At 39.7% G+C, this 25000-nt stretch overlaps 1 protein-coding gene and 1 long non-coding RNA gene across 2 annotated transcripts; both read right to left on the bottom strand.

The window, feature by feature from the left end:
• Positions 1–15130: 15130 nt before the first annotated feature.
• LOC308307758 lies at positions 15131–18183 on the bottom strand. The gene is made up of 3 exons (XR_013963236.1): positions 17998–18183; positions 16500–16562; positions 15131–15941 (listed from the first exon to the last, which is right to left on the bottom strand). It is a non-coding gene; the product is annotated as an uncharacterized lncRNA (long non-coding RNA).
• Positions 18184–20927: 2744 nt separating this feature from the next.
• Positions 20928–23801, bottom strand: LOC308307642 (tetranectin-like protein; the record flags this gene model as incomplete). The annotated part of the gene is made up of 6 exons (XM_080752907.1): positions 20928–21061; positions 21170–21273; positions 21495–21637; positions 22092–22193; positions 22432–22530; positions 23585–23801. 6 exons carry the CDS (start codon positions 23799–23801, stop codon positions 20938–20940), a joined length of 789 nt encoding a protein of 262 aa, XP_080609033.1. The 3' UTR covers positions 20928–20937.
• Between the last annotated feature and the right edge of the window lie 1199 nt (positions 23802–25000).

Here is a 25000-nt window from a genome sequence, read left to right as displayed (position 1 = left end):
TGTGTGTGTGTGGTGTGTACAGTATTTGTAATACTATACTTAGGGGTCAAATCAAATGTCCCACATGTAGCCTAGAGCAGAATTATAAAAAATAGACATTGAGGACTTTTTTGTTGGTCTTCATTAAGAGAAATGCTTGTATAATTACAAATATGTTTAATGTTACACTTACACTTTGGCTAGGGCGGGTACGCCGGGTAGGACGGCTCAATCTAAAATGGAATATATTGAATCTTTTCAAAACCGGACAACTGGACATTTTTTTTGGCACCAAATAAATAATTTGAAAGGTAAGATAGCCAGAAATTTTCATTAATTATATTATGTTGATGCCAATACTTTTGTACTTTTACTTTTACTTTAAGTACATTTTTTTATCCTGGACTTGGAATTGTAGTCTTGTAACAGACTATTTTCTCCAATAGGGTGATACTTTTACTCAAGTAAACATGTGAATACCTCTTCCACTGATAAAACGCCACTTTCCCCCATTAGTCCATGGGCCAGACGGGTTGTCGGTATTCAAAAAGGTGGCAAAGGTTACCATGCATTTTTGAAAAGCTCTATATCTGTAGATTATATTTTGGTATGATAACCCTTTCTTAGACACAGCTAAATTGGTGTTATCAGCCTCTAGAGTTGGTGTCCCATGAACATTACATTACAGGAAAAAATGTAAACAAATTAATCTGCTTTTAGTAGCATAAGAGGGGTCAAACTAGGGGGTTTTCATGATGCCAAATCCATTGCAAGCATCTGTTTTGCACAAAAAAACATTCCTTGGGCTATAAATGGCCTCAGAAGACGATGCATTGTATGGGTGTGCATTCATGTTAGTCGGAGGCCTTAGGGTTTTATTTCTCATGCTATCAGTCTAAAAGCGCCAAATTTTGCACCAGATGTAGCCCAGGGCATGCTCTAATGATTTAGCTAGGGCGCCCGAGTCGGTGACCTTCGGGCTCCAGAAAACATCCACAAAACTCTGAAAAGTGATGACTCATCACTTTTCATCACTAAACCATTGTTTTTCTGGAGCTGTGGCGACCCCGAAGGTCACCGACTCGGGCGCCCTAGCTAAATCATTAGAGCATGCCCTGGGCTACATCTGTGCAAAATGTGGCGCTTTTAGACTGATTAGCACGAGAAATAAAACCCTAAGGCCTCTGACTAACATGAATGCACACCCATACATGCATCGTTTTCTGAGGCCATTTATAGCCCAAGGAATGTTTTTTGTGCAAAACAAATGCTTGCAATGGATTCGGCATCATGACAAACCCCTAGTTTGACCACTCTTATGCTACTAAAAGCAGATTATTTTTTTGCTTTTTTCCCCTGTAATGTAAAGTTAATGGGACACCAACTCCAGCGGCTGATAACACCAATTTAGCTGTGTCTAAGAAAGGGTTATCATACCAAAATATAATCTACAGATATAGAGCTTTTCAAAAATGCATGGTAACCTTTGCCACCTTTTTGATACCGACAACCCGTCTGGCCCATGGACTACATGTCTCCTGAAATCATTTTATCACTGCTAGATGGTTGCACACTTTTACGTCTCCTCAGCAGAAAATTGCTCACGTCTCCGTCCAACTTCCAGAATCTGTCATTTAAATAGCGGTGCTCCCAAGCTCCTGCTGTAGCTCTTCAAGGGAATGGGAGAAGCCGCTCTGATTGGAATAATTTATGTGTGAGAAAGCCCATAGTGGTGCATTTAATGTTAGCCTTTGGGGGGTGCTGTTCTCTTTGCTAGCAGGTGGTGGTGATTTATATAATTACTAACTGACCTAGATGGACAAACATGCTGTGCATTCATGAGAACAGTATTTAGGGCCCTATTTCGTTCATGACTTACCCTTATCCCTAATTAAACTCTTTTGCCATTTTTTTTTTGCTATTTTGTAAAACCTTTTTCAATATTTCAATGAGCTGATCTACAAGCTCACAACGTGTCAATGTATCGTCAATTTGAAGTATTTCAAATAAGGCATGGACGAAAATATCGCTCAATGACTCCCTTTCTTTCTCCCTTTGCTCATTGTTTTACGTTATTTTCTTGTTATATTCTTCATGTTTGTGTAGAAAGTTAGCTTATTTTACAGTCTTAGACCTTTAATTGCAGCCCACTACCATGTTCATGCTACGTCATATGCCTAAAACACACCCATGGCATTGGCATTTAACTTAGTGGGATGACAGACAGTAGGGGGCAGTGGTTCAGGAGGTAGAGCAGCAGCTTGGGAAACGGAAGGTTCCGAGTTCGATCCCGGGCTGAGTTAGTGTTGAAGTGTCCTTGAGCAAGACACAGGTTAGCCTTCCTTGCATGGTTTCCTCTGCTCTGCCATTGGTGAGCGAATGGGGGAATAGAATGCACTTTGTAAAGTGCCTTGGATAAAGGCGCTAGCCTATACAAATGCACCATTTACCATGCAGTAGTAGATCATTTAAATCATCAGGGACTTCTGCACCATAGTATTTGAACCACTTGGAAAAGGTCCTACACAGTGCTGAACGATAGGGGAGTAACGATATAGTAACTGAATCGATTTTGATTTGCAATGACTATATCGATATGCAAAAGCAAATATCGTACCGTTTGGCTCGGTATATCTCATATCGTATTGTTTCACAATGCAGATAATCGGTATCGAATCGTTTTGCAGTGCAAATAATTGATTGTATGGAAACTAAGTATTTGTGCCTTGTATTTAGCAATTTTAAGAAGGAAAATTAAAACATTGAGGGGTCTAATTACCTTTCCATTCCATATAGCTACTTTTGGTCTATCGATAAAGGTGTGTAATCTCTGTGTTCATGTCAAGGTGTGCGTTTGTCCATATAGTGTAATATAATGTCCATGTATTTGCTAGAGAATCACAGTGTTTACTTATTTATATCCATAATAATAGATTTTCCCCTTAAAATACATGCACTACTGACACATTTCACACAGATTTAATTTCTTTGCTAAATAGTTACTATATCGAATATCGTATCGCCATGAATGAACCAATATCGTCCATGTATCGTATCGTCAACCATGTGTTGTGATGTGCATCGTATCGTTGTTAAAATGTATCGTTAAACCCCTACTAAACGACCATGGTGGATAGTTAGCTGCCATAACGTCTGATTTTCTTGCATAATTGATGGCCATATGGTCCCAGACAGACTCTCTGCACACAGACCTTTCTCATCAGCATGGACTCAAGCTGCCAAGCCTCCACTGCACTCACAGGGACCGTGGGGCCATGAGAGGTGAACGCTGTGCCATAATTGTTTCTGTGGCAGGCGAGTGGTGGCTTGTGATTGGCTGAGACGGGTCGTCATGGACGCAGGGAGCGCACCGTTGTTTTCACTTGGGCCGCGCACGAGGCAGTGTAAGGGGGTAAATAGGGGGAGGACAATTTACGATTCTGTCCCTTTCCACAAGTTTCCCAACAAGCTTACTGGGGAAAAGTGGGCGTGTTAATGTTGGCTTCACTTCCTCCACACAGTTGATTCAAAATTTAAATCACTTAAAGGACAACTTCGTTTTTTTTACAACAAGGGTTCATATTTTAGATTGCCATTAGAGAAAAGAAAAGATGAGTGTTAAAATGTTTTCATTTACTGCTTTCTATTGTTTTAGTGATTTTAACAATTTAGATTTGCATGCATGCCCCCAGGTTGGGGGCATGCATGCAAGTGGCTAAATATGTATTTTTAGACACAATAAGCCCATTCCCAAGATTCTCCGCAATCTTTCATGGGCAGAGATGTGGCTTATGGGGGCTGGTGTAAATAGTAACAAAGAAATTGCCGGCTTATTGTGTCTAAAAAGACACATTTAGCCACTTGTACGCATGCCCCCAACCACTGAAATCAAAATACTAAAATCGCTAAAACAATAGAAAGCAGTAAATGAAAACATTTTAACACTCATCTTTTCTTTTCTCTAATTACAATCTAAAATATGAACCTTGTTGTAAAAAAGCAAAGTTGTCCTTTTTGACAAGCAACATGTAGCTTTAGCTTGTGGCTCAAGTCTGCTTCAGACGGCGCGCAGACAAGCGCTCCCTTAAGTCTCGCCACCTACAGTATGTAATAACAGCTCTGGTGTACAGCAGGAGATCATCTGACCTCGTTCCTCCAATATTGGGCTCAAACATCGGTAGAAATGCTTTGTATGCTGCCACCAAAATCCAGAATGACCTACAGTACCAACAGACTTAAAGGTTCTCTATTAACCCCACCTAATCCCGTTTTACATTTTATAATGGCATGCCCAAAATAGGGATGGCAGGTTATATGGAGTAATTAAAGATTCAGGGCAACATACTTTACTGTACTTATTTTGGGACTGGCATATTATTAGTTTGATCAAAACCCCTTTAAAACACGGAATCTCTGAGCACCAGATTGCATTAGAAATAATTAATGTAACATCTAGTCCTTTACACTGTTGCAAGGTGAAACACATCACTTCCACTCTCAGATATACAGTATTATGCCAGCATAGTGGCACACAATTCAAATTTCAATTCAATTCAAAGGAGCTTTATTAGCATGAGAAAACATACGTTTACATTGCCAAAGCAAGTGTCACAAACAAAATAAAAACTGTTGAAAATGGGGAACATAATATACATTGGGAGGGGGTACAGCATTGTGTAAACAGAGCTATGTCACATTGTGACATTTTATATATGTACAGGGTATAAAGCTTTTGGAACAAATAACAGCATTATTTTTTCTCAAAATGCATTTAAATGTAGCAGCTCTGTTTCATACTGTATGTGCAGTAGGTCTAGATGTCAACATAACAGATATAGTGATGTTGTATGTGTATACCCTCAACTGTTCAATCAAATGAATGTTGTGTTAATCAAATTTTAAGAAGATATACACACAGAGTTAAATGAACACTGTGTGTTTACCCATCAACATGGCTGGTGTGAAAAGCCTCTATGGCCTTGCTTTCAATCCAAATCAATTCCTTTTACAGCTCCTTTTGCATTATCTTAACACCTGTGGCTCTGTTGTGTTCAAATGTGTGTGTGCGTGCGTGCGTGCGTGCGTGTGTGCACACATGTGCGTGCGTGCATGTGTGTGTTTTAGAGTGGCCTTGAGTTCTTTCAAATGTCTGTCTTCAGTGCCACATGTGGCTACAAGGGATACTCATTAACACGTGCAAACACACATTCCATACACATGCACACAAACGCACGCACGCACACACACTCTTAAGAGAAAGAGGTGGGGGAAGCTGGACTGAGGGGCTGATTTATACATAGATTTATACTTTGTTTTGCACCAACAGTATGATCGACTCCTAGCTTGTAAAGGGTTTATTTCGGTTTGTGACGCCACGCACAACATAATATAAATCCTGCATAACTCAACAGTACTTCTGTGTTGAAGAGGGAATTGTTTTGAGGCCTAATCATTGTCTGGGCTCCCAGACTTTGATGTGTGTTCACTTATCCCACAGTAGAATCAACATATTCATGACAGTCTCTCTTTCTCTCGCAGACTTTTAGAGCCCTCTGTGCCCAATTTCCGTAAGTCTGCATCACTGCAAACTTTGCTAGAGGCAATAATAGCGCACAATTCATAATGTTGTGATGTGATGTTGCTTCTGCCTCATGTTATGTGTAGGGAAATAAATACATAGGATATAACACATACAACATTGAAGGAGCAGCCAAGAAGAAGTTTAGAGGAAAGAAAAAACACAGTGATTGCGACCGAAGGTCGCATATACTCTGAAGAATCGTGTCGCTTGAGTGTCCGAAGCCTCGTGACCGTCCTTCCGAAGCCTCTGTGATGTCAGTGTGATGTCAGCGAGTTGTGACATCACTTCCTGTACAGGGCAGCTACACGAAATGTGGATAACACTATATATGGAGATAGTCCAGTCCATCATGTCATATGGGACTACCGTCATAGAAAGTAGCCATTGTTAGGCCGGAGTCAATGGCTGTCTGTCTGACTGCCAAGTCTGCCATTGACTTGCAGCGCATGAACGCCGCACTGGAGCGTGAAAACCAACAGGCCTGATGGAAAATGATACATGGCCGCAGGCTTTGTGACGTCCCACATCTTATGTGCTGGGCATACTACTAACCGACGCCAAGGACCTCCAGAGGCCATACAAAGAGTATCTAACCCGAGGCCCCTTACTAAGTAGCATACATTTACAACATACCTTCTCCAGAAACATCAATATTGAACTCCATATGTATATGGATACATACATGTATTTTTATTAATAAACGATAAAATAAAATAAAAATGCCATAGATGGGCATTCCCAAAAGCAAAATCCCTTTATGCCCATATATGGGGATTTCTGATGTCATCAATCTCTGGCCCTAACTAGCTCAAAAGCCTGCTTTACTCTGATTTACACCCTACCTTTCCAGATGATGACCTATTGGGTACACACTTATGTCCAAATATAGAAATCCCAAGGCATCAAACCTAAGCTTGGCTTTACTAATTAACATATGTTTCATGCCCATATATGGAGATCCCTGTCCCAATGTTATCAATATTAAGGACATATCTGGAAATGCCCATATTTGGTAATGTCCACATATGGGCATGTTTTGACATAACATAGTCAGGGAAATCCATGTATGGGCATAACATTGATTCTGTGAGTGTGCCATGATTCTGTGAGTGTGCTGAGCTCCTAGGGTTGATACCCTCACAAAAACATGAACAAACTCCCCCCAGAATGACAACAACTAGAATCGTCAGAGAAACGCTGTGGTTGGCCAGATTGTCAAGAATTGGCATGACCTCGCCCTTTAGGGCGAGGTTGCATGTCACCCTGAGGTCGCATTCCACCCTTGGGTGTCTTACTAGTACTGACCATGATACTAACATGATACTGACATGACACTGACCATGATACTGACATGACACTGACCATGATACTGACCATGGTACTGACCATGATACTGACCATGATACTGACATGACACTGACTATGATACTGACCATGATACTGACATGACACTGACCATGATACTGACCATGATACTGACATGACACTGACCATGACACTGACCATGACACTGACATGACACTGACCATGATACTGACCATGATACTGACATGACACTGACCATGACACTGACCATGATACTGACCATGATACTGACCATGATACTGGCCATGATACTGACCATGACACTGACCATGATACTGACCATGATACTGGCCATGATACTGACATGACACTGACCATGACACTGACCATGATACTGACCATGATTCTGGCCATGATACTGACATGACACTGACCATGATACTGACCATGATACTGACCATGATACTGGCCATGATACTGACCATGATACTGACCATGATACTGACATGATACTGACATGACACTGACATGATACTAACCATGATACTGACCATGATACTGACCATGATACTGACCATGATACTGACCATGATACTGACATGATACTGACCATGATACTGACCATGATACTGACATGACACTGACCATGACAATGACACTGACCATGATACTGACATGACACTGACCATGACACTGACCATGATACTGACCATGATACTGACATTGACAATGATACTGACATGCCATTATCTGATGCTGACCATGAAACAGACATTGACAATGATACTGTCATGACTTTGTCCATCCATGATATTGACAATGATGCTGACCATGATAATAGCCGATCCACAACCCCATGTTGTGAGCTTGTAGATCGGATATTTTTGAAAGGCCTGATTTTGAGGCCTTTGCAAGTTGTTCTCACACATTTAAGCAGAACATGCAGGTGATGTTAATTAATTAAAGTGTTATGGCCCAGTGCTCTGGGTAGAGGTATAGACATTTGGGTCCATGTTTGCACTGTAACAGCCCATATTGCAAGATTCTATGTGTGTCAAAAGGTGTTTTTATTTTATTCTCTAATGTAGCTTTTATTTAAAGTAGGTAATTATGTTAAATTAATAATAATAATTAATGATAATTACAAATCTCAAAGCTACTATAAACATTTGCATAAAAACCATGATCACACCAAAGATCTAAGAAAGCAGAAACAAAACATTAAAAAGAGGAGGGTATTAGCCTCCCGGACATTAACTGATCTAAGAGCGCCCTCTGGTGATAGTGAGAGAGAACTCACCTAAATGGAAGAAAAAGTGACACATTTGCAGTGGTGTAAAGTAATTAACTAACTAGGTATATTGTACTACTTTAAAATATATTGTAGTGTACCAATGTCAACTGTAGTGTACTAATGTCAAAGGTACTTTTACTTTACCTCAGTATTTGTATTGATAGCCTACTCTATATGTCTTCACAAATATAGGCTATTGTAAACCTTCTACTCCACTACATTTATTTGGCAACTAATAACAAGTCTTGGGGGAAAAAAGAAAAAAGAATTCCACCCTTGGGCAAAGGAAAATATAATAGGACATAAATTAATTGGCTAAATAAAACCAACTCTCCATCAAATATACAGTGTCAAGACAACAAGATATTATTTTGTACAGTGAAGACTATAAACTGCATGCAGATTGTCTACAGTTCACAGCACATTCCACCATTACAGAGGTTGAAACAAATCGAGTTGTCCTTGATGTTACTGCAGATAAAGGATCTGTATCTGCCTAGAATGGAAGAAGGTTATCCCTGATACATGATCATCCATGTCATGGATGAGCTTCAAAATAGTGTTTGCACTTTCTCCCTTTTTGGTCCATGCATCTACATTATATAAACGTTCAGGGCAGGTTTCAAATATAAAGTGCTTACCCCATGGCCACAGATGTTACAATTATGTATGGCCCCTCAGAAGTACACATAGGCCTATAGGCTATTCTGTATTGTTCAATAAAAAGCATTTTCATCCATTCCGTGGCCATTTTGGTTCGCCGTATTTTCATCATCCCAAACAGAGGACCGTCTTTGTGATCCAAGGCTAGGAGAAGGTGAGACTTGGCTTGAGGGAGTTTTCTGGGTCTTGATAGGGACTGTTATATGTGAGGCCTAAGAACTAAGTTCAATACTTTACCATTTGCCATACTGCTTTTTTCATGAATGAATGAATGAATGAATGAAGAATGAATGAATTCATTCATTCATTCATTCATTCATTCATTATTAAGCTGAGCGATAGCTGAACTATAAAGAGACCATCTGGGTCTGTAATATGTCACTGTGTCCTCCAGAGGGTGCTGTTGCACAGCTTTAAATGGTTTGTATGGCTCCACTGTTCCTGCCAATCTCACTGTTGTAAGGCAATGCAGTTCTATTTGTCATATAGCACATTTCATCGAGGCAATCAATATGCTTTACACAAAACATCAAGCAAGCACAATTATAAAATGACATTAGGGTTTATAATACAAAATAAGCAAAAATGTACGGATAGACAGATACAGTTACAGTGACAGAATAGTTTTCTGGGAGTTTGTTCCAGATATGAGCTGAAACTAAATGCTGCTTCCCCATGTTTATCTTCTTTGGTTGGTACAAGATAAGATAAGAAAGACATTTAGGCCCTAAACCAGGGGTCTTCAACAGGGGGTCCGGGACCCCTACGGGGTCCCCAGAGTTACTACAGGGGGTCCTCCAAATCTTTGAGCGATAGAAACTTTTTTTTCTCCTTTTTTGGAGCGGTGAAAGCGCTCCCAATAGACAGGTATGTCTGTGGCTGGCTGGCTGGCTGGCTATGTGGCTGGCTGGGTATGTCTGTAGCCTGGCAATACCTTGTGTGGCCACACAAGTTAAAGGAGGGGCGCTGTTGTGCAGGCAGGCAGGCAGGCAGGCACACACACACACACACACACACACACACACACACACACACACACACTCACCGCTCCACTTCGAACCGAGGTTTGATTTTATATTAACCTCTTGAACCCTAGCGTCCATGTTCTGAGAACTTCAGCCAAAAATAGCAGATCTACAAGGCTATTTTTGGCAAAGAGCTTTGGTGTAGAGGGAAAAGTGAAAGATCAAGTTTATGACAGTTAAATATCTGAAAACACAAATTGACATGAATCCAAAATACACTGATGATTGTGCTGTCAAACAATGAAACTATATGGAATCTATGAAAATGTTGTGTGGGGGGTCCCTGCTTCATCTCTCTCTCAACTAAGGGGTCCTTGGCCTGAAAACGTTGAAGACCCCTGCCCTAAACCAATTAAAGCTGTATAGACCAACAGTAGTATTTAGATGAAGTTGCAACGTTTAAAGAGCATTGTCACAGCTCATAGGAAAAGGAAAGTCACATGTCTCACTGCTGAATTTGTGTTGAGTTCATTTCTGCAGTGTGAACCATGTAACCACACTGATCTCATCATGCGCTCTTGGCCACATCCGGGGTGGAAACATTGGGTAAACGCATCAGTACAGGCCCACATCCTCAAAAGGGATGTCGTTTTTTTTTTCAGACACCTCAACTGACAAAAAAAAATGAAATGGATGATTTTAAAAGTGAAGAGAATTTACCAATATATTAACTCTAAGGCAAGATAAGTGCAGGATAAAAACTACTCTGTCTGGAGATGGGTGGGGGAGGGGAGGGAAGGGCTATGTAGTAATCTATCATTTATTAGGCCCACTTTGATTTTGTCCACATTTGCACAAATATTGCCTTAATAAAAGAAACCCTATTATTGGTCCCCGGAACAACCTATTTTGAGTTAGGGGGTCCACGGCCAAATACATGAAAAAGTGTAAGCAGGCCCTGGTTTACTAGCCTCTGGCCTTTTGCTGTATGCATGCCCTCCTCAGCCCAGCCCTCTCCTTCTCACTCAAATTTCATACAGACACCTTGTTAAATGAAATGTATTACATTTTAATGGTGATGATGTTATGATGGTACAGTGCAGGGCGTTGCATACAATAAAAGTGGTAGCAAACTGTAGTCGACAGTCACAGAAAAGTATACATGCAACACTTTTAATAACACAAAGCAGCAGAAGGAAACGGGCGTTTCCTTAGCTTTTGTTAGAGACGTAGGTGTGAACTCGGGTTTAGAGTCTCATGCACATCACGGCCAAGAGTGTGAACTTTCTAGGTTAAAAATGCCTTTTCACAGAACCTAGCAAGTTCACACTCTTGGGCGTGACATGCACAATGTCTTAAAGTAAAAAGATATAACTTAATAATCTGCTTACAATTTTAATTGTCTTATTCACTTCAGTGTTGCAGAATAGCCTGCTGCCTGAGCTGCTGTCTGTTCTAGCTGTCTGGCTTTATCTCTGTCACACCTCAAGCACATACTTTAGAGTGCTTATGCTATTTAGATAGATAGATACGAATGTGTGTGTGTGTGTGTGTGTGTGTGTGTGTGTGTGTGTGTGTGTGTGTGTGTGTGTGTGTGCGTGTGCGTGTGTGTGTGCGTGCATGCGTGTATACAGTATATCAGTCCTTGGAGGCCTCTGTCATATGAAGATGTTTTGGTTATGCAATAGCAATATATGCGTAAGCATTTCTACAGTAGAGCTAGGCCTATCTAAACTTGTATATCTGTGGTTTCAACAGGGTCATCTATCTAGATATGTTCCCCCCGTCCTTTAAGGCAGGGGTTCTCAAACTTTTTGACCTCACAACCCCATATTATTAGCAAACTTCTTTGGCGACCCCATACCCACAATGGCTGTTTTAAGCCGCCTGTGCACATTGAACATAATTCCTCTGCACAAGTCTTGTGTTTCTCTTGTTTCTCCTCCTTCGGTGTTGTGTTGGAGGCGGAGTGTGTAGTCAAGTTGCCGACTTGCCGTATATTGGTCGCTTTAATTCTATGGTTAGTGGCGACGACCGCACTTTTTTTAAACGTTTCTTGATATTATTATTTATTTATTTTCTGGTTCCCAATGCACGACCCCACTGTCATCTCCCCTATGTTGGGTCGGGACCCATAGTTTGAGAACTGCTGCTAAAAGGGTAGGGCTGAGGGAACATAGACTCACTCCCTTTCAAAAGATTGTATTCTATTCAGTAACGTTTCGTTTTTTCTAAGTTTTACTACTATACAGTTTAAGAGACTGGTGGTTGAACCTCACTTCTCACAGATACAGCGGACGTCTTCCTTTCAATCAGTATCCATGCAGTCTCCCTGCTTCAGCCTGTAGCTTAGTACACAGTTAAGGTCTGTATCATTATGAGGCCTTCCACTGGTAAAAGCAAATGGTCACATAATATATTTTACCCACATCCAGTTAGTTCAAATCAATTAAAGGGGCTTTATTGGCATGAGAAACCGTATGTATGCATTGGCAAAAAATACAAAATGAATACAAATAAATTAAACTGAATAAAGAGCCGTGTAAATAGAACTGTGTCATATTGGATCAGGAAAATCAGCTTGCAAAAAACTGGAGACTTAGCTGTTATAACTAAGCATACAGGGATATCTTGGTATAAAGATTTGTTGACCAAATTGCAACATTTCACTGTTTAGCTGGCATATGATATAAAACCTTTGAGGAAAACAGTGCCAGTAGTTGTCTGAACGTATTCAAAGGTAACACGGTTGCTCTATTTGCATGTTCAGTAGTCCTTTGTACCGATATCAACGCTGTGCAGATAGAGCAGGAGTGCACATTTGGTTAATAGACCTTAGGGTGGCTGTGTTTCAGTGGACATCCTCCGTCACAACAGCTCACACATGTTGCTGCAGCAGTGTTTGCACACGGCAGTATTGTCACTGCCTGTGGGAAGTACAGCATGTGTGTCTGATGTCTTGGTAGAGGGGGCAGGTGGTTAGAAAGTGTAGGTTTCCGCCAGTGGTGGAAAAAGTATTCACATACTTACTAGAGTAGAAGTATCAGTACTGCAATGTAGAAAATACTCTGCCGATCTACGGTTGCAGGGAGGGGTGTAAGGGGACAGGAGGATTCAGTTACAAGTAAAAGTACGGAATTCAAAATGTACTTGAGTAAAAGTATGAAAGTGTTGTCATCAAAATGTACTTCAAGTACCAAAAGTAAAAGAACAAAATGTTTGAAAATAGCCGAGCTTGTACATCGTCCATTTTCAAATAGACAAGGTATAAAATAGAGCTAAAGTGGGTAGAAGTAAACGTACAATTACCTCAAAATGTTACTTAAGTAAATGTACTTAGTTACTTTACACCAGGGGTTTTCACACTTTTTTGACTCAGGGCACCCCTGTAAATAACTTTTTCATCCCCAGCACCCCTGAGTTACACTGTTAATTTTTAGAATCTTACATCATAATGGAGAAATATCCGTTTCCAACAGAACTGACTGAGAATAACTTTATACTTGACGTTTAACCACCCAGCATGCCTATTTGGGGGGAAGGTTCACCAAAAATAGCTGATCTACAAGCTACAAGAATCACAACGCGTCACAACGTCAGGGCAGTGGTGTCTCTCTGTGTGTCTCTAGCTGGTTGCCACGGACAACTGTATAGCAATAAGGAAGTACAAGACAGATATGTGTGCACACATTCACACATGCAGCCCCCCACCCACCCACGCACGCACGCACGCACGCACGCACGCACACACAAACACACAGACACACACACACTCTTCTGAGTCATAGTGAAACCAGGAAACCCACCCACCCACCCTCTCTCCCTCTCTCTCTCTCTCTCTCTCTCTCTCTCTCTCTCTCTCTCTCCGATATACAGCAGCAAGATAAGACCTGTTGTTGTAACACTGGTCAATTTTGTGCTCACATATACTGTATATTTTTTTAATGATTTAAAATGGATACAGTATTTAGTAAATATATTAAATCTGTGTGGATAGTGCAGGCTTTTTGGGAGCGTGTCTTCTTGCGACATAAAACTTGTTTGACGTTCCATTTGTGAACCTGGTGAAGGTACTATGCCTAAACCTAACCCAAACCCTTATCCTAACCTCAGTAAAACTATGCCTAAAACCTAACCCTAATCCTTAGTCGAAATAATGACACGTAGAAATGGCGAGAATTTACTGTTTCAATAAGGGAAAATGTTATGATTATGGATATAAATAAGTAAACACAGTGATTCTCTGGGCATTGTATTTGAACACATATGGACAAACCCGCACCTTGGCATGTACACAGAGATTACACAAATGTACCCATATGGAATGGAAAAGTAATCAAACCCCTCTTTCTCTTTCTTCTTAAAATTACTAAATACAACACACATAAAGTACTTGGTATCGATACAATCGATTATTTGCATTGCAAAACGATTCGATACAATGCAAAGTCAAACAATATGATATGGTGCTGTTTACACAGCAACATACTTTGATTTTTGAAATTAAAATCGATACATTGATGCAGTTACTTGTATCATTACACCTTATAATTGCAAGTCAATGAGAAGCACTATTTTGGAATATACTGTACATTTCTAATCAACGGAGCAACTTGATATCTTGCCAATATTTGCTGTTACATCATGGCAAGGTAACTACCGAACCCAAACCTCTGCCAAAGTAATTTTACTTTAAGTAGTGTAGATGAAGTACAGTAGTGTATGTATGTATGTATGTATGTATGTATGTATGTATGTATACATACATACATACATACATACATACATACATACATAAATGAACAAACGAATACATGAATAAATCATTTAATTTAATTGTGGTATCAAGCTCACAACAACACAGGTTGTATGCACCGATTACATAGGCTAGTTTGTTAGGTTATGTAAAGGCAGAGACGGTTCACTTCCAAATCCCAGCGCTCACAAAAACAAGTTTACAAAATATTTCATAACACAAATCACAACAAACATTGTGGCGAAAGAAAAACAAAACACAGACAGTTCAATTAAAGCAAGAAAAGAAATATAGGCTATATTATACAATACAATAGAGTCACAATACAATAGAGTCCAAGAGTTCAGGGAGCTCAGTCAGTAGAGCTCTCACCTTTGGACCACAAAGTCGTGGGTACGATCCCAGGCACCGCCAACTCAGCGTATGATTAGCACGGCTTGGATGCTCCACCTCTGCAATCCATCTCTCTCCCAGTTGTCCAGCGTAATTTAAAGCCTCTATCATAGTCCATGGTGAAGAGCTATCACCTCACCTTGGTGTAGTTTTAAACTACACCGCGGTGAGGTGATGGCTCTTCACCTTGGACTATGATAGAGGCTCAACGGGGACAAACTCCTGTGTGTTACCACCACTCCTGACCTACTTGAGTCTTTAGAAGAGTCTTAAAAGTGGCCAGTGAGGTAGCCTGTCTAACTTCCAGAGGACGATTTTTCCCATCGAGATTTCCGACTGACATCACTGATACCGCTGCCATGATAACAGCCACAGTGCCCAAATTTGGAGATGACTGACATCACTATTATACGTCTGGGTTGTCCAACATTCAATCCCTCACATACGGTGCACACCCCATAACCCAAACTGCACATGATTCAGAGCACATTATGTTCGAACGAGCAAGGACTAGTATTAATTAAACATTAAGACACAGAATCAAATGTTTTATGTTTATGATTCACTGTCCAGAAGCCAGGATGGCTTGGTCCCCGGCTTAAAATAATTTATATAAATATTTCAGAAATCCCTAATGGAAAAATGTATGGGTTTTCCATTTCAATAGTCTCTCCTATGTTTTTCACAATGGTGTTTTGTCCCTTGATTTACTTACCTAGCAAATAGACAAGAGGCACCTCTTTAGGTAGCAGTATGATGGCCATTTGGCTTGAGTCCTTTTGTGTATATATGTATAATGTCCGCAAATGTTGGGTAACAGGATATATGTTACATCCCTAACAACAACTAAAATATGAATACTAATGCATTAATTAATAAACTGTCCCTTCATATTATATTTGTAACCTCTCTGCACCCGCTGCCTCTAGTTTGCCACCGTCTCTCTTCAGGGTCAGTTTATCATGTTTCGCCTGCTTTGTCGAAGCTGCCTGTTGTCGATATCATCTGAAAAGGACAAAAGTGGTGATGATAAACACAGCTGTAGCTGTTCATGATGAGGTCACATACCTGTGTGGAACTTTAGCTTTGTGAAGAAGAAAATGCAACGTTTATGTTCTTTTTTACATGCATGATCTGTTAACAACACTTTCTCCACCATACTTATCGTTGCTGTCGGGTGGAAACCTTTTATGTCCAAACTATTATTATTATTTCAAAATGATTGTAAAATTGTGGAAATAGCCGATCCACATTCTCACTACGCATTGCATTGCGACACGTGAGCTTTTAGATCGTCTAATAATTTATCTTCTTTTGTAGAGACAAATTCGGATACAAAGTTTTCTGTCCGACAGCAACATACAGTACAAGTAATAATACACACAAAAATACGTAAAAAGTAAAAACAAAGAATTACATGAAATTGAGAAGTCACATCAAGGCTTAATGCCATTGTGGCTTTTATAGTTTTCACAGTTAGACAACGCTCACTGTGTGACGTGGTGCATGGAATACAGTACACCACATCTTGTAGTTGTTTTGAGTGTGACATGGAATACTCACACTGCAGAGCCAGGACGATGGTCCCCATCAGCAGAATAACACACAGGATCGACAGGATTCTCTCTGTTGACAACAGAAACAGAAAACACAGCTTCTGAGCTTATACTGTAACTGAATGATAACTCAATGTATTGTTATAATAATCAATCTAACTGAAGTGGATGGCAGAGTCCACACCACAATGGGACAAAGAATCTTGTGAACCCATAAGCTACTGTTTTTATTCCTCATGTGTAAAGTACAACCAGTGGTGGAAAAAGTATTCACATGTTTTACTTTGTTACAAATAAAAATGTCTGGGATTCTAAATGTACTTGTGTTAAAGTAAAAAAAGATATTGGCATCAAAATGTACTTAAAGTACCAAAAGTAAAAGTACTCATTATGCAGAATGGCCCATTTCAAGTCTTCAGATGTACAAACATCTTTTGAAAATCTCAGATCTACAAGCTCACAATGCATCACGTCGACACAGTGTGAGCTTGTAGAACGGCTATTTTCAAATAGCCAAAACTGATATATGGCTTAATATATGTATTTTTTTAAATAATCTAAATCTACAAAGTATCTAGTAACTAAATTGTTCAAATAAATGTGCAGGAAAAGTACAATATCTGAATCCGAGATGTAGTGGAGTAGAAGTAAATCTATTGGAAATACTCCAGTAAAGTACAAATACCTAAAAATTGTACTTGTTGTGGTTGGCCTTTAAAAGTCTAACAGCCCCAGTAGATACACCAAACAAAGCCCCCAACGCTATGACTCAGACATATCGGTCCGATCAGTGGGCGGTGTATAGGTGTGAGGGCTTCACAGCGCCCCGAACCTCTAGTAACCGACATATACAAAGCCTATTACTGAAATATACAAAGCCTATTACTGAAAGAAATTGTCCAAAAAAGGGATGCCGGGTTGAATGTGGTTAAAAGAGCATGCGTACAAATAATGATGGAAATGTGATGAATTTGAAGCTTTGATTATGTTCTAAGACAGGGGTCTTCAACAGGGGGTCCGGGACCCCAGGGGGTCCTCAGAGTTAATACAGGGGGTCCTCCAAATCTTTGAGTGACAGAAAAATGTTTCCGTCGTAGCTTGTAGATCTGCTATTTTTAGCAAAGAGCTTTGGTGTAGAGGGGAAAAAGAGCAGACAAAGTACAATCCAAAATACACAGATGATTGTGCTGACAAACGATGAAACTATATGGAATCTCTGAAAAGGTGGGGTCCCTGCTTCATCTCTCTCTCAAATAAGGGGTCCTTGGCCTGAAAACGTTGAAGACCCCTGTTCTAAGAACAATTTTTGCAGAGATAGATACTACCATTCTTGGTGGCCATTAAAAGATCTGTGAACTAATCAACCAAAGAGCAGTGACCTAACCAACATTCTCTCTCTCTCAATTTTTTCTTCTTCTAGATTACACATCAAAGCAATGATAGTGAAGGATTTACAATGAAATAAATTGTAGATTTGTGCTGCAAGAAAATCTGAATGAAATCACCTTGTTCTAGCTCCAGGAAAGACATCACCCGAGTATGGCATCCAGCTGTGTTTCCCATCGTATCCTCCTGTTCAGGGACGATGTCACGACTTCTCAAATCGCCCACGCACAAATAGATGTTCACCACTCTGTCCTCTGTCAATTCCCTCACCTCCAACTGTACACGGTCCTTGTATGTCTGTAGTCTCGCGTGACCAGACTGTTGTCTCACAAAAAAAAAGATAATAATAATAATTGTAGATTGTAGAATAGTTGTTTGGCTACACAAGACTAGTCTGTGACTGGTTGTCTCAATACTCTAGCAAAAAGGAAGTGTGCAAATGCATGGGTACACACACACACACACACACACACACACACACACACACACACACACACACACACACACACACACACACACACACAGAACAGGATATTCATATGAAAAGTGGTTACACATATGACGCTCACCAACTGCCAAATGGGTTTTCAACAAGCATCTTCAGACCTTCACCATCAGAACCTCTCGGATCATTCTAATTTTCACCAAAGTTGAGTCCACATCACATAAATTAATCACATTTCCACTTTTACCTTGCTTAATAATAAATAAAAAGGGCATTTTACTTTCAGATATACATATTTCATAAGTAAATTATTTACGGTTCAAATACGCAACAAAATTTACAATTTAGGCATTTAGCAGACGCTCTTAATCCAGAGCGATAGTAAGGACAGCAAAAGGTCAACATCAATAAATCAACATTGATCACAGATTTCATTGAAGGTACGTATGTATGAGCTGCCATACCTTTGGCTGCTTTGAAGGCCAACATCAGTGTTTTGCACTCTGTGCAGGAAGCAACCAGGGGCCAGTGGAGGGAGCGGAGAACTGGGAGACGTGAACATGTTGGCTCGTTGGTTGCAACACAAGCATGATATCTGAAGCTCTGGACGTCCTGTTGTATGAGCTGAGTTGTGACCAATATTGAGAGCAGAGCCCTGCTACAGCCAATGAGAGCAAAGGACAGGTTGACATAGTTGCTTGTTTGACACACTGTATTGTTATAAGGACTTCCACTGGCCCAGTACCTGCAAAGTAAATAAAGCTTATGCTCTGCCTAATCTTTATTTAATCAATTGCAACAGGATCTGTTGTTTTACTGGATAGTATGTTTATACATGCACCTATGGTGCACATGCACTGATTAATGATTATTATTCTTTTTTTGTATGCAGGCGCCATTTTTTTTCTTTTTTCTTTTCTTTTTTTTAGGCCAGCCTTTGGGGATACAGTTATGTTATACTGTAGTAAGTTAAGTTCACATCATACATTTAGTACATTATTAATACAGTATTATGCTAATGAAGCAATGTGTCCCACAATATCTTGCCCCATGTTGCTGAAGTAACTGAATGCTCAATACTCTCTTCAGATTAGTAGGATTCCTGTTGCCAACAGGATACCTTTGTTTAACACCAGTGTTACCTGCTCTCTGACAACAGACATGGCATGACATCACTTCAACATCTTATTATTGTCATCTTCTTTGGATCGATGATTGACAGTCAGACGGAAGTGGATAGATAGAGACAGTAGCTATGAAGCAGAGGTTGCACTAGGATTGTAAACTGCCTCATAATATCCAGAAGGATTACAGTTTACCCGGACATCTGATACCAATAACGGTCTTTTTAATGAATTAATGACAAGCAGAAGTGTAAATGGTTTAACAGTTACAGCATTGTATTTTGAACTGAAAACTATTTAAACACACAAGTAAACATGACCAAACATGGGTTGGGGGGGACATCTTAACTCGGCCACAGCTAGGAAAGACTACCCTGAAGAAGAGGTGGGTTTTTGAGTGTGGTTTTGAAGGAAGGGAGGTGGGCCTACCTACCTATGCTTCCCAGTTCTCTCTCTCTCTCTCTCTCTCTCTCTCTCTCTCTCTCTCTCTCTCTCTCTCTCTCTCTCGTGTGTATCCTAATTTGATTCACAAAATCAACAGGAATTTTACATTTTATATCAATTATATTAACAATTTGTTTTGTAATTTGTAACAGAATAAGATTTGTTTGGATTTGTTCATGTGCTAAAAAGAGTGACTTTGAGACCTGTTTCATTGCGCAATGTTATCCAACGAGAAGACTATTTTTGAATAATATATAACATTGTGCAATGTTATCCAACGAGAAGACTATTTTTGAATAATATATAACGTATCTTCTATTGACAATATCTTGCCAATCTTTGGAGTTAGATCATGGCAAGGTAACAGTATACACCCAAACCTCTGCCAAAGTAATTTGACCATAATGATATCTGATACAGTTTGTGTCTATAAGGGAAGATATCAAGAAAGCACAAAAGGAGGAGCACACATCTAAGCTGAGCACGCAGATAATAATGATTAAAAATAAAGAGGCCGCACAGCTCTTCAGCCACAATGCAAATAATTTATTTACAGGAGCTATAGTCAACTTTTTCTTGAAAAACGGACGCTACAATAAAAATAATGTCGAAAATATTTTATAAAAAAGATGAAGCTTCATATATGTCTTTCAATTCAGAAATGACCACAAAAAGCGTAAAATAATGATAAAATAATCATTTTGGCCTGGCTGACTTTGTTTACATCCCTCTTCTATTCTTTTATATGGTACTGAACTGTTAAAAAAGAATACAATGCATTTTTCAGGCTGATGTGTAATAAAAATATGCTAAAGTAAAACAGCTTTTAATCTTTTTATACCTTTGGAGGTGTACAAAAAAATACATTAAAGCTACTATACTAAAGCTGTACTATTGAGCTACTGTAAAATGTCAGGGTCAACCCTGCCCTCGGGAGTTGGGGTTGACAATGTTCTCTGTTGTGCTACTAATTGTTGTTACAGTATAACTTCACAAGGTAGAACAGTTAGCTGCAGTTTCATAAACAGAGACAAGTGGTAGAAACATCACTTCTCACAGATGAAGCGGAAGTCTTCTTCACATATGGCATCTTCCCAGTCTCCTTGATTGTGATTGTACTTGACACAGTTATTGTTTGTATTGTTTTTAGGCCTTCCACTGGCCCAGTATCTGCAAAGTAAACAAGATAATATAATTAACCACATTCACTCAGTCACTCACTTACAGTGCCGTTGATAGAGTTACAATAGGCCTATAAATACTTGTAAAATGTCTCACCCTGTTGTCAATGGTTTACCATCCACCCATGTCCATTTTCCTTCAGTCTTGTTCAGACCAATCCAAGACCCTCCTTTCCCACTGGCCAGTTCTTTGATGAATTCCTGATGATTTGTCCAAGATTTAACCATCATACATTTTTAATCATGCATTAATGATTTGTTTATAATCACTGAATTATATCACATTCATATGTATTTGTGAATGTTGGGAATGCACACACACACACACACACACACACACACACACACACACACACACACACACACACACACACACACACACACACACACACACACACACACACACACACACACACACTAACCTGTTCTTTTTTACGGTTAATTATCACCAGATCTCCTCCTGCCTTCAGACAGTGTTGTCTACTTTTCTCCCACGTTTTCGCTTCAGGGGATCGCTGATAACATCTGAATCCAAACTTCTGCCATCCATTGGGACACACCTTGTCTAAACATCAAACAGGAGGATTATTATATTCCAATGCACTGATAATCAAATCTAACACATGCTATAAGGGTAATAATAATAATAATAATAATAATAATAATAATAATAAGGGTAATAATAATAATAACGTAAAACCTGAAATTTCCTCAATAATATTAGCAGAATGACATGGTTTGGGACAAGAGGTCGGATGTGCACAAAACATTTGATTTGTTTCCTTTTGTCTATTAATCTCTCTCTCTTACTTTTGTTTTTACATATTAAGAGTCATTGAGTGATGTTGTATTGGGACATGTTATTCATGTCAACAGTTTTCTTCAAAGAATTTGCCATTTTAAAAGCTAAAAGAAAGCTATTATGATTTCATCCCCGTGAAGATACCACTTCATCTCTAACAATTAAAATATACAGTAAATAATTCACTTTACGGTATCCCTTCATAGATGTCTCTCACCTGCTGCCTCTCTAAGTTGGTTTACTTCATGTTGTAAACGTTCCTCCAGCTCCAGCACAAAGTTGTCAAGTCTGATCTGCAACTGCTTATTGTCTGAATTATCTGCAAAGGACAAAAGTGGTGATGATAAACACAATTAGCTACAGTACTGTTCAAGATGAGGTCACATCTGTGTGGAATATTAGCTTTGTGACAATGATGTTCAATGTTAATATTCTTTTTTATTTTCATAATTTGTTAACAACACTTTCTTCATCTAACACAAGTCATAGACATTGATTCAATTGAGCAGTCAAATCAAGGATTGGGTTAATTGCGATTTGTGACATGGAATACTCACAGTGCACAGCCAGACCTGTGACCACAGCCAGCAGTGCCAGTATCACGCACAGGATCCACGGAGCAGCATCTTTGAGACGCCGTCCCACTGTTTGCTGACCTGCAACAGAAAATACAGCTTCTAGGTGCGCAGCGACTGAGCGAGATGGCTACAGGGCTGACCACACCAAGAACAATAACTTGGAACAATGTTACTTGGTTACTAGATAACTAATGTACTGCATCAGCAACATTATTATCGGGCTGGTTGCCATGCCATGTAGAGGAAACTGTATACATTATAGCTGTTAAGAATTAGAAGAATTGGCTCAGTCAACGCCAGATTGTAGCTTGTTCAGTTTAAAGTGATACACAGATTACATTACTCCAAAGTTAAAATGAATAACATAGGCAACTGTTTCTGATACTTGTGTGACAGATGCAACATTTCCAAGGGCACGCTGGGACACACGTTCTGGTTGTGCCCAAGGTTTGTTTCATTCTGGCAAAGCGTTTTTGCATGGTACAGTAGTGTATATCGTATTCACATTGAGCCTGATGCACTAACTGTCCTGTTTGGTTGCTCCGAAGCTTCTCATTCTCTGCCGTACTCTGTCCAACAGACACTCATGCTTGGTACACTAGTAGCCAAAAGAATTATCTTATCTGAATGGAAGACCCCTACTATACCGTGTTTCAACAGATGGCTCACTGAAATTATATCAATTATACATTTGGAGAGGCTGCGCTGCGATAAGCAGGACAGTATAGCGGCATTCGAGTACATCTGGGGCCCGGTCATGGACCATCTTACTTCTGTATGATTGAATTATAACGGCTCTAGAATGTGTCCAATTGTGTGTACTTTTATTTAGCAGGTGACCAACTTTTGTACTTTTGTACTTTCTTTTGATAGGTAAATTACCCGTGTTTGATATGCTTTACAGTCTGGTGTGTGTTTGTCTTGTTACGTCTTGTTGATGTACTGTTTGTACTGTTTGTATTGTCTCTTATAAAATAAAAATAAAAATCAATATTAAAAATAAAAGAATTGGAAGAAATGTAAAAATGCGAACACACACGCACGCACGCACGCACGCACGCACACACACACACACACACACACACACACACACACATTTTTATCTGCGATGTTTTAGTTACGGTTATCTTACCAGACTGTAGTATCTTCTCTAGATCTTTCTCCTTCTTGGTCTTGATTTTAAGATCTTCATAGACTGCATCGTCTATCTTTTGCAGATCAAGGCGCTCATAATGTCCCTCTGCAGCTATTTCTGTCTGAATTCTTCTTGCTGTGGTGGTGGTGTCATTCTCGTAGTTTGTATCTTCCTCTTGGAGCTCAATGTCTTCAGAATGACGAGCCACTGCCATTTAAGTTTCTACCTTTATGACTTCAATTCTTCTAGCAGTTATTTGGTCCAACTTGGACCAACACTTGAATATACGTACGTATCTCCACTGTCCTAAACGTAGACAGCATTATATTACACAATGACAGCACACACACACACACACACACACACACACACACACACACACACACACACACACACACACACACACACACACACACACACACACTCTTCATGGGTAGTGTGTGGTCAATTACACCACACTCGCATTTTAACACAGGATGTGTTAAAGATATAGCGTGTCACTTCCTTTCAGTGTGTTCTGGTTTCAGTATACCCAGTAATGGCCCCAGCATACTGCTCTCTCTCTCTTCCTACCCCTCCACATTTATTTTTTATAAATTTGGAAACAAACAAACAAACATAATTAAAACACAATGTTTACATCACTGTCTGCTGACAGGATTCTTTTCTAAAGCAATTGTACCCTGGTTATCTTTGTAAACCTTAAAGGTAGCGCATACTCCTCTTTATCAAGACCTTCTAGAAGTTGTTTAAAGGAGTAGTTCACCCACAAAATGTCTTTGTTTCTATTGATTACTCACCCCAAGGAGATTTGAGTTCCATGATATTTTTTGTCGAATTCCTAAGCCAATAATTTGAGGAGACTCTTTGTAGGCCCATTGATTCCGGACCCAAATGCATTTGGGTCTCCATCCGGAATCAATGGGGGTACATTTATTATAATCAAATTATTGGCTTAGGAATGCAACAAAAACTAAAAGAATATTGAACTCAAGTGTCCATGGGGTGAGTAATCGATAGAAAAAAGTCATTTTGGGGGTGAACTACTCCTTTAAGGTAAAGACACTCTTGAATTGTTGCAGCTAGAGCCATACTCTTCCTCACAAGTGCGTAGTGCAACAGTGGGCTGCTTTTTGGTCTTCCGTGAAACCAAAGTGTAATTTCAGGCTACCTTTAAGATACCTCAGTACATGCTTAACTGTGACCCATTGCTCATGTACTTTATAGCTCATTGCTCTGTTAAAGACTGTGACAGTTTGCTTACAACAAAACTTAAATCAGGTATTGTACTGTACAAACAGTTAAATAGATGTGGCTACCCACTGCCTCTCTGAATTTCTGACATCAGGCATCATGTTGGCACCATCAGTATACTGTAGTTGTCGACCTATAGTCTTACAATCCTGCATGTCA

This window comes from Nannobrachium achirus (genome assembly GCF_963921795.1).
Source record: "Nannobrachium achirus genome assembly, chromosome: 22".
NCBI lineage: Eukaryota > Metazoa > Chordata > Actinopteri > Myctophiformes > Myctophidae > Nannobrachium > Nannobrachium achirus.
Note: the sequence above shows the minus strand (reverse complement) of the source record. Positions and strands in the feature narration are given on the sequence as shown.